Source organism: Poecilia reticulata, linkage group LG10 (assembly GCF_000633615.1).
Source record: "Poecilia reticulata strain Guanapo linkage group LG10, Guppy_female_1.0+MT, whole genome shotgun sequence".
Classification (NCBI taxonomy): domain Eukaryota; kingdom Metazoa; phylum Chordata; class Actinopteri; order Cyprinodontiformes; family Poeciliidae; genus Poecilia; species Poecilia reticulata.
The window spans coordinates 24,105,005-24,115,848 of record NC_024340.1 but is presented as its reverse complement, the minus strand read 5'-3'; the positions used below and the strand labels follow the sequence as shown (position 1 = coordinate 24,115,848).

Below are 10,844 nucleotides of genomic sequence, written 5' to 3'. Positions count from 1 at the left end.
TATATATATAACTGTACAAAAGATATCCTCTTATAAAACTTCACAAGCCATTCTATGTTGAAATAATAGCACAACAATACTGGTAGCGTTATTGCGTTTGGCATGATTATGTTTGCATTTGGTAAACATAATCACAAACCCCAACGTGTGTCTTATAAACGTCACATTTATGTTGTGCTTCCACCAACACAATTGCTTCACGTCTAGAATCTGAGTGTGTTGTACATGCATATGTTTCTCTTGCCAGATGTTGGAACAAAATGGATTGCGTTGTTTATATGTTGGAACATACAAACAGAACAACTGGCTAGAGAAGTTTTTTGCCTGTATGTGGGATTATTGTGCATGGCTCACACTCATATGCTCACCAACTCGAGGGACGGCATTCAGGTGTGTCGTGTCCTCATGCATTTAACTTAAACCCACTGCTAAATCCAGCTCTACACATGGTAGTCCTCAAATGGCATTAAGGTGAAACACGGTGAGGTTGTAATTAACCTGGAGATGCCTCGGAGCTCTTTGACTCGAGTGAAAGATGTACAGAAAAAGACTGATGGCTGCGAGGTTACTGTGATTGTTGGGTGAGAATCCCGGTCTACAGAGCTCCATTAGCCTTGCTCCGAACTGAGTACTTGTGTCCTACTTGTCTAACCTTTATACGCAGACCTTTATGCAAATTAATGTTTTTCTTTTAGAGTAGATAAGAAGTCCATTTCACAGATAATCCTTTGAAACCTTGATCTATGCTGCCGCACAGATAGCTTGTTAAAAAAAAAAATAGTGCAACTAAGAAAAGTTTTCAAGTTACTAATGGAAACATACTGAAATAATCTTTTATGTGTCAAATAGAAATGCATCATTTCACACCTACATGCAAAAACACAGAAAAGCATAATGTATGGAGAGATGTAAATTTGCAAGTGTTGTATGCCAGTAGGGTATACATTTGGTATGATCAAAGCTAAAAACTGACAAAAAAAAATTCTGAATGAGTGTGCTTTCTGTCCCGTTGGTCTGTGCTCATCTTTTTCTCTTCCTACAACTCAGACAGACTCTCACACCCACGCATATTTTCACATTTTTTGAGTTTGTTTTTAGCTTCTTAGCATGGACCCAGTCCTGTTATAGATATTCTATCTGTAATATTAATAATTGCTTGATGACAGGGCCACATAAATCCTTATTTGTGCACCTTTACCATTTTACTATTCCTTGAAATACATGAAATCATTTCAAAAGAAAGTTGATTTACTATTATCCTCTTCTTGGTCATGATGTTCAAAAGTTTTATCTTGTTTCCATTCTGTGTAGAAATGTTTTGCTGGATTCCATGTTTGTTTTTTTCCCTTGCTCCCTTGTATCTTTCCATCATTCCCTCGGGTAGGACAGTTCTTTTAATAATGCAGCACATTGGGCTGCTGGACTCTCTCTCTCTCCCGGGAGCTCTCGTGTCGATTAGGCGGCAGAGTCTGGAGCTAAGCCAGGGTTTTCTTATTCACCGCATCACTGCACAATGAGAGAGGGAGAGTGCAGGAGAGATGAGAAAGACATGGCGACATGGGTAGAGATGGACAGGAGTGCAGTGGGCTTGAAGATATTAATAAAGAATAGCAGAGATGTATAGAGAGAAGCCTTTATCCAGGATTAGTTAGGAACATGGACTGTCTTGATTTCAGAACACAAACTAAATGAATATCCAAGGACTTTCTGTGTTCTTTTACATCAACTAATCATTTTGTGAGAACTTAGCTATCTAGTCATCAATTTTTATATTTTGGCTGCGTCGATGCTTTTTAGAGTTTTACATCTTTTTCTTTCTTTTTTTTGTTCACTGATCATGTACTTTTCTTCTTGAACTACCTGTTTGTTCCTAGTCTGTATAAACCTTGCACTGCAGTGTAAATGTGCTCCTGTGCTGCAGTTTGTGGCCTCATGGCCTTTAGAACAGCATGGTCGCCTGAACTTCAACACATTTGTAGCCATCTGTAGCTCTTTGTTGAGCCTCATGTTTTCTGAATCACACAAAAGGGAACTCTTCCGCAAACACACACACATTTTATTACATGCAGATGTCTCAGTTACAAAGCACACACACACAGACAAACCTGAGAGACGTTTTTGCCGTTGCTGCAATGAAACGTCCATTTCATGTTGCATCTTCTCTTCTCTCTGCAGCAAAAACCCCCCAACAATGACTGGCGCTTCACACAAGGACAGAGACCTGGACCTAGTGGGTAAGTTAACTGAGACACACACGCACACCCCTACGCACACAGCTAAAGTGTTAATTAATATCAGCCCCAGCGTTGTTGTTCAACATGAAGATGAAAGAATAAAATCGGATGAGAAAAGTCGCCTGCTGGGGCGGTCGATTTTGAAGTCATGACGGCGTGAACGTCTTAGTCTGACTTGGAGCGGCACGTTAGCATCGACTTTGGTCAAATTCCACTGAAAGATTCTGTTAGATGTCTCCAGACTCCTGAATGAGAATCTCTGCTTGTTTCCAGGCTGCCTTATAAAATGGCTGCCACAGCTTGCACTCCCCTCCCCCTCCCCTGCTGTGTCTCTCCTCCCTGCTCTCCCCGAGCCTATGCGCCATCACTCAGTACTGCTGATGAGCGACACTGACCCAGAGCTGGGGGAGTGGGGGTTGGATAACGTGTTTATTCATTTTTCTCTATCTTCATTTTCCACCGACACAAAAGCCAAATGTAGCTTCTTTTTTTTTCTTGCCTTCCCTGTTAAAATCAGGTGTGAGATTTTTTTTTATCTGTTTCAAATGTATAGGTTTTTTTTTAAGTGTGAGTTTTGCTTTTAGCCCATGTTGTGTGGGATAAAACTGTTTTCCCAGCAGTGATTGCGCATAAGTTGAGTAAGTCAAGTCATTTCCCTGAAACACACCAGCTGAGGCAAAACTTGTATAGCTAGAAAACACGAGACAGAATATATTAGATTTTGGCTGCACAGACCCAAAGTTGACAAAAACTGAAAGAAATGTAAAGTTTATGCAACAGCACATTGTTTCAGAAATGTCCTTTTAAATTAACCCCAGCTTTCAACTAAATACACAGTGGTTCTTTCGGTTTGTATAACTTGTTGTGTTTTTAGTCCCCACATGCCATACGGTACACACATACGATGGACGCCGAAGAATGGGACAAGGTACCAGCTTAGACTTAGACTCTGTGCGGTCGCTTTCTGTCCTTAGCAGCTGATCGGGGTTCAGCTAAACCCTCTAATCCATCAGTGGAAAAAAAGAATTGGATCCTCTCCTAAGGGCAGAGAGTGACTGAAAAAACTTTAGGTAGTGCACTGCAGTCGAGTGCTGTGCTGTGTGTAGTTGTACCTAACCCATAGCTTCTGATAGCCTCCCTGAAAGTTTGATGGGGTTTGTTGTTGGTCGATGTGCAAATAGGCCACAATGCCTGCTGTGGCATAGAACGAGGACTGTGGCATATTTCTGTGCAGTGTTTTTTTTTTGTTTGTTTTTTTCTGTAGATTTGCTGTGGCCTTGTATGTGTGCTATACATTTAGTCGTTTAAGTCCGAGAGCTCCTTTTCTCCTCTCCTTCTTTGCTGCCTTTGATGTGTGTCTGTGATGTTGTAGCCCAACACCACCACATGCAGCTTTTCTCTGTGATTTATGATGAAGCAGAGGATAATAAAAATGGATGTTTCATAGCATCGGAGAAATCCTCTTCCAGAGGAAACAAAAACCTGCATTGAATTGCTACAATCAAAGTACTAGTGCTGAAAAGGACCAGTTTGCCAGAGGAGGTAAAAACATGTCATGTAAAGGTTGCGGAGAGGGAAATTGATGGTCCTTTCTGGCCCACTTAGGATAATTCTCTTGGTCAGGAAGCGATAATCCCGACAACAGGAAATGCTCAACAAAACCACAGGATGCGATAAGTCTAACTAGATGTTAATTTAGCTTGAACCAAGCCTTCCTTTTTATCTCAAAATGTGTGAAGAGGCACAAAATGGTCGCCTTCACTGTTTTTTTACTCTGTCTGTTTTTCATTGTCTGCCTGGCACAAGAGCTAGATGTTTCTCTCTCCGTCTCTGTCTCTGGCATGAAACTGAGAACCGCTTTTTTTGCAGTACAAACTGGTAACCTGTTCTCTGAGAAGGCCTTAGTTTTTGTGTTGGAATTCCTTTTTATTATTATTATTTTGTCCAATGCAATTTGCTTTTTTTGGAAGACACATTTTTCTCAGCATTTAAGGTTTTTTTTCAGGTGGTTTAGAGAAGGAAAAACTTGTTCCTGTGAGCATCCCTTGTGTTTATCTCTCCAAGGTTTGAGGCACTTAAGATCATTTGAGGACCTTAGAAACGAGGCTTGTAATTCTTTTAATTTGTCAGCGATGGATGAAATAAAAAGAAAATTAGACCAACTACAACACTGCTTCAAATAGTCTAAAACACCTTAGTAGTTGCAGTACCGACCTCACCTCAGTTGTCTTGATTTAATCTCTCATAACATCTTCATGTGAGCATAAAACAACTCAAAATTCAGACTGCGTGTAGTTCAAACCATTTTTACAGGATCTTTTGCTCAGTTTGCCCATCTTCAATTTATATTTCCATTTCATATCCACATGTTGCTATTTTGTCTCTTTCCACTTCCATTTTCATAACTGTAGACATGATTTTGTAAAAATGTACTTGAAGCCATTGTGCATCAAAATACTATCTTTATTTGTAAACACAAATTGTTGTAATTTCACATAATTGTGTCTCAATTTCTAAAAAAATAAAATTGCATCTTATTTTAACGTATTATTGGCCTGATACCAAATTAGGGTATGAAATGACGATGGGGCAAAATGACCAAATGTAGGAATATCTGTATATAGCTCAGGTTGTGCTCAGAAACATGCTCCATGTAGCTATCTAAGAATATATGGATATCTCAGGTGCCTAAAGCCTTTTCACTGTGCTGTGTATACATTTCTGCTTTAGCCGTTTATTATGAACCCTTTTTTTTAACACATAGTCCTCGGCTAAGTCTTCTTAAGTGAAAAGCCAAAAAAAATCAATGTTCCACGTAGACTGATAGTTATTTTTGTTGCTAACAAAGAAGTCCCTTTGCTGTCCTGCGAGTTATTTGTCCAGCACTTCTAAAGCCGGGGTTATACAAAGTGTATGCAAATAACAGAACGTCACCTGCATAGAATTATATAATGTATGCTACCTTTAAAAAAACCCAAAAAACAAACAAATTGCAAACTTTATTTGCTATTTAGCAGCAGTAGTCCAAGCAGAATTAAGAGCATTGTGATCTAGTTGTCAGTTGAGCGCATGATGGTCTGCTGCACATGTGGGGAGAAGGTTGGTGAATGTCTGCTTTCTCCTTTGTTCGCCTCACATGCAAATTGTAGACTGTAAATAAACCAGGCTTTGAAGACAAAGTTTGCCCAGATGGAAATGTTCAGCGCTCAATGGGCGCCACGTGTGCCACCATGTAGACTTGCTATTTCCTCCATTAAAAGAAGGAATCATTAAATATTTAGCCGGATTTACTAGAGGGCTCAGTGCTCACTGGCACACCAGTGAGTGTGGTACCATGGATGCACCAACACACTGCTTGCTGGCTGCTGTGTGCACATGCATTTGCTCATGCCTCCACAACCGTTTGAGATCCGCCCTGTTCTGTAAACTATACATCCTTCTTGTTATTCTTGCTGAGTCCAACCATCAGCTGCTTTGCTTTTTACATTACAAAGCGTCAACTGTGAAGTCATTAAGCTAATCACACAAACTGCTGAGGATCGTCGTCTACATCTTACTTAGGTGTTCTCTGTTTTTTTGTTATTTTTCTTTTTACCTCTAGGGCAACTGGAGGACCTGAGGTAGCCATGGGAACTGGCCCCTGGCCCCAGCCCCCCACCGAAGCCGAGCAGCTTCAGGCACTGATGGCAGCAGCCAACGGTGAGTCCGACGCCTTGTCACCAGCTGTGTTTCCATTACAAACGTGCGCAGGTATTTTGTCGATATTCTATAAAAGAAAAAACACAATTTCGTAATTGCGGTGTTTCAGTTAAATAAGAAATTGAATTAAAATCACACATGAATAAGCTTGTTCACGCGATAAGACGTTAAAAATCATGGCAGTGACTGATGTAAACAGTTACAGGAGATATATTCATAACTCAGAAATTAGTTATGAGTCATCAGAGGAGATTGTTGGCGTCTTATTCAGGCGTTGGAGTGAAAAGCCCCTCATACAAGGGAGCAGCTACGTACGCTGCATTTTGGGGAAATTGTAGTCGGCAATTTTAAAATAGAGGTATGGATTCAACACATTTGAATGACACAAATTCTTATGAGCTGTGCAACGCTGTGAGAGCAAACAAACACAAAAACAAACCATCATCCTCCAACTACTTCCTTTGTCATTTTTGCCAATCAACATCCGACTGTTGACCACGTGACTTGTGTGATGTGAAAAAAGTGTCTCCATTGTAGTTTTGCGAAATACATCCATTATGATAGCGCAGAAACTTTTTAGTAAAAACAGTTGTTTTTTTTTTTCAAAATTGTTCAAAGTTTCCGTTAAGCAGATTTATGTTCGTAATTTCAATTGGCACATTTTTATGGTTAATGGAAACGCAGCTACTATCTTTCTCTTTTCTATTCCTTCCCTGCTAGCCTTTTTGTCTCTTCGTGTGCACATGGCTGCGTGGGAAGTGCTTGTTTGTGTGCCTTCCTGTTTGCTCGGACAGCGTCCAGCCAGACTCATTCATTGATAAAGCCCTCTCTGTCCACATTGGAAAAAATTTCTACTTTGAGGTCGTGTGGTAATAAGTACCCAAAGTCAGAGAGCGGACATGAGTACCTGTAGTTGTTTTCCTTTCTGCAGTACAGTGTTGAATTTAAAAACACAACCAAGGTGTGTTTCTACTGTACACATCCGTAAAGTGTTTTAACATAAGCAGCGCTCCAGGGACATCTATGAACTATTATCATTCCATTTCTTGCTCCTGTTGTACATAGTGACTCATGTAGTGAGTCATTATCGACCTGGCAAGTATTTGATACCTCATGGAAAATATTGATCATATTTGCAGAAAGCAGAGTAAGAAAACCAATCGGAAAAACAAACTAAAGTCATTGTTTCCAGTGTTATTTTAACAAATCATATTTCCTTCCCTTGAGAAACTCACACTCCAATCTTGGACATCACAGAAGGATGTCGTGTGGATTTCATTTTTCCACTGGAAGGAAAATCCAAGCTGAAGGAGAAAAAGTCTGATTAGATGAATATCAGCACAAGATTGAACGGTTACAACGATCAGGGAGGAAAGGGTTAAAAGCGACTGTAGATAAACACTGAAGGTCATTTTGCTTAGCCTTATTGTTCCATGCATCGACTGGAGCTAATTTTGTTTTCAGCATTAGTCTTGCTCTTTGAAAAGGATTTTTACAAAAATTCTCAGAAGTTTTTTTTTTTTTTTTGCCTGCATATGTGTGTTTTATATGGTGTAAGAGGAGCTCCAGGAAGGGGGGGAGGGAGCATTTGTGTTTCTGGCTCTGCAATGCAGGGGCTCTGGGAGAATTATGAGCAGAGCAGCTACGTCATGCAGCTGAAGACACAGAGCATGCCCAGTGCAGACCCGTTAACACAAACAAGCATGCTTCTGCTCCTGTTGCACTGTTTCTCCTTTTATTCAGCCGTCAGCTTTTACTTCCATTCACATCATATTCGTTTAGCTTAGGTATTAGCCTTTTTTTTTCTGCCATGTTTTTTTTTTAACTCTCACTGCTTCTTTTAACACTGCCGCCTTAAAACTTTCCAGCACTTTTAACACGTTCCACCCTTCTTCTCCTCCTCTTCCTCTTCCTCCCCTGTCATCCCCCAAACTCTTGTCTCTGTTCTCCCCAGAAGTAAGTGAGGCGACGGCTACCCTCGGGCCCGGCACCATGGGCTTGAGCACCCGCTACAGCCCCCAGTTCACCCTGCAGCATGTCCCCGACTATCGCCAGAACGTGTACATCCCTGGGAGCACGGCCACCCTCACCTCCAACCCTCAGCAGCAGCAGGCCACGGCCCAACAGGCCACGCAGCAGGCGCTGCCTCCGCCTCAGGCCTCGGCACAGGCTGAGCCTCCGAAAGCCGCCCAGACCCCCGCCTCCAAGAAGAAGTCCACCAAGAAGGAGAAGAAGTAGATGCCGGGGGAGAGGAGGCGGAGGCACAACGAAGTGATGAGAAACCCAACCCCCCACACCCCACCATTAGGTATCTGCTGTCACATRGACGCTGTTGGTGGTTCTTTGAAGATTTTCTCCAAGAATCCAAATGTGCTGGAGGTTTTAGTGTTACTAACCCATGTTGTGCTTAAAGGTCTAGTATTGTTCATGTAATCTTTGTGGGTAGATATTTTTTGGATGGGTATGGGGGGTTGCTGTTGTTGTTCTTTTCCCCCCCATTATTTTCTTTAAATGAAAAAAATAAAATAAAATAAAATAATGGACAAAGAGATTCAGTGTGAAAAAAACCTTGCTGGAATGACAAGGCTACACACAGCGATGTATTCAGAGATGAAAAGTTAATGTCTTWMATGTTGGATTTATTGTGCACTTTCCGAAAGCGGAAAGCCGGCTATTGTAAAGTTCGCTAGTTGCCATTCATTATATTCCTCCATAGGGTCAGCCGCAAAGCATAAGGCTGCTGTTTGACAGGTGTTACAGACTCTTCTGCATGCTCATTAAGGTTCAAACCACATATGCTAGTTTAGAGTTGCAAACTATGCATTGCAAAAGCAAAGAGGGGAACATTCTGAATCCTTGTTCCTCCCTCCAATCGCAGGTCAACGTAATGCACACGTAGTGTTTACTTGACAGAAAACGAGAATAACTTTTGTAATCATAGTTTTAGGAAAAAAAAAAAGATTTAAGACTTTAATCTGATATTTTTTATGATCTGAGCATGCACCCACAGTTGAAGGGAGGGGTTGGCAGAGGACTGTGGTGAAGGCATGTGGCGCGTACTCAGATTTATCCTGGTTACCTGTATAAAACCTCAGGACGAGTACAGACATGTCCTCCTGCTCTCCCCCCCCCATCCCTTCTTGCACCCAGCTAGTGTCCTTTCCCTCACCCCCCGATTTGAGCCAAACTATGAGAAATGCACTGTTCGTATGCTGAAGAAGAGACTGAGTTGGGGTTGTAATCACTTCAATCTTTAGGGAAACTTGTAGATGTGGTAAACTTAAGTGCTTAGGCGTTTCTAGACACTTTGTAAGCCTCTAGGGCCTCGACGGAGTTTCCCCTTCACTTTCTTGAGGTGCTGAAAATAAATTTCTTGATGTGTTTTCTTTCCTTTTTTTTCCTTTTGGGAGATATTGATTCAATAGCATAAAGGGGGTTTTGTTTTAAGATACGTTGCCATACATCTGTCTGTCAGGATAAAACTGCATGGAAAAGAAGGCAGCTCGCAGGCTGGGTCAAAGGGGAGCGAAGGGGGATCGATGAGAGCTAAACCGATTGAGGTGGGGTACAACCTGCAACCTTTGGCTCTACCCACTGAATGTACAGAGGAACCAATGCTGGCCTGCCCGCCCCTTTTTTAATTTTCCTCCAATGCACTGACCCTGATAGAGGTCAACAGAGCCAAGCACAGTCAGACCTGTTGGTGAGGAGACGGCCCCTTTGGGGCATCTTCTCTGCTTTTGAAATCGGTGGCGAACACGACCCTCTCCGCCTCTCACCTGTCTGCGTCCGCTCCCCAACCCCTCGCCCTGCGAGCCTCCTAACCCACTGTAAATAAACACGAGTCCGGTTGATGGTATGAGCCAAGTATTTGTACAGCAGGGACCTTCTCCAACTGTTCCCTCTCAACAAGGCGCGGCTTACTACTGGAATGTGTTTGCATTTTGTTTTTCAAGAAAAATGAAAACCACAGCTAAAAAAAAAAAAAAAATACACAAATTTATCAACAATAATCAAAACGTTTGACATGTTCTTCAACAGTTTGTGTTGCAATGTAGTAACTGAGCACCATTGAAGCCAACTAACTCTTCAGTGTAAATAAATGACTTTAAAGATAACTTTAGATGAGTAAAAAAAAAAAAAAACAGTGACACACGTAGACTAGTTAACTTGTGGTATGTGTTGCGCATATTTTTGTGTTTATTTTTTCTCTTTACTACCCTTTATCACCCTGTAAAGAAATGAAACAAAAAAAAAAATATGGAAGTCTTTCTATCCTTCTGTAACCTCTTAATGTTACTTTGCGGTGATTTTTTCTCTTGTGCATTTGTGAAATAATGCCTCTCATTCTCTTTCTGTCCATATGAACAAATGATTATAAATATTATATATGTGTAAGTTTGTCCGCTGCTGAATTAATACTACTCTATCCTGCTGTATTATCTTTCTTATAAAACGCTTTGCCCTCTCCCCCACGCTACACCCCTGTGTTACTCTCTTATTTTTATGCTAATATTTATATTTCTGTTTTATTTTCTCTTGGACACTGACATTTCAAATAAAAGAAATCATTTGAAAAACCTTACATGTACAGTGCTTGTTTTAAATCCGTTTACAGTAATCAGAGTAATCCTACTCTGACGTTTAACAGCTTTAATATGCAACAGTGCAGGCAAGTCAATCTATAAATCTGTTTATGATTTTATGAAAGATAAATGGAACAAAACCAAAATGAGAGGGTTTAACGGAACTTAACCAACTTTGTGTGAAACATTTACTTACTTACTAAAAACTAACAGCCTCTAATTGTTGAGGTGATTTTAGGTTATTGTAAAAAGACTAAATATGAACCACTAAATTCAAAAAGAAAACGTAGAAACACAGAACAAAGTGTCTGGATGTCTTATAATA

The 10,844-nt window shown here is 40.9% G+C and overlaps 1 protein-coding gene across 16 annotated transcripts in view; it reads left to right on the top strand.

Annotated features, from left to right (window-relative positions):
* Window positions 1–10,518, top strand: part of LOC103471737 (protocadherin gamma-C5-like) — a 276,959-nt gene extending 266,441 nt beyond the window's left edge. For 8 of the 16 annotated variants that reach the window (XM_017307057.1, XM_017307044.1, XM_017307043.1 and 5 more), the window contains 4 exons: window positions 2,176–2,234; window positions 3,109–3,162; window positions 5,836–5,933; window positions 7,888–10,518. In XM_017307057.1, coding sequence (XP_017162546.1) covers window positions 2,176–2,234; window positions 3,109–3,162; window positions 5,836–5,933; window positions 7,888–8,171 — 495 coding nt within the window. In that variant the 3' untranslated portion in view covers window positions 8,172–10,518. The remainder of the gene's footprint in view (window positions 1–2,175; window positions 2,235–3,108; window positions 3,163–5,835; window positions 5,934–7,887) is intronic. The other 8 variants (XM_017307058.1, XM_017307047.1, XM_017307046.1 and 5 more) reach the window with 3 other exon arrangements.
* The last annotated feature ends 326 nt before the right edge of the window (window positions 10,519–10,844 follow it).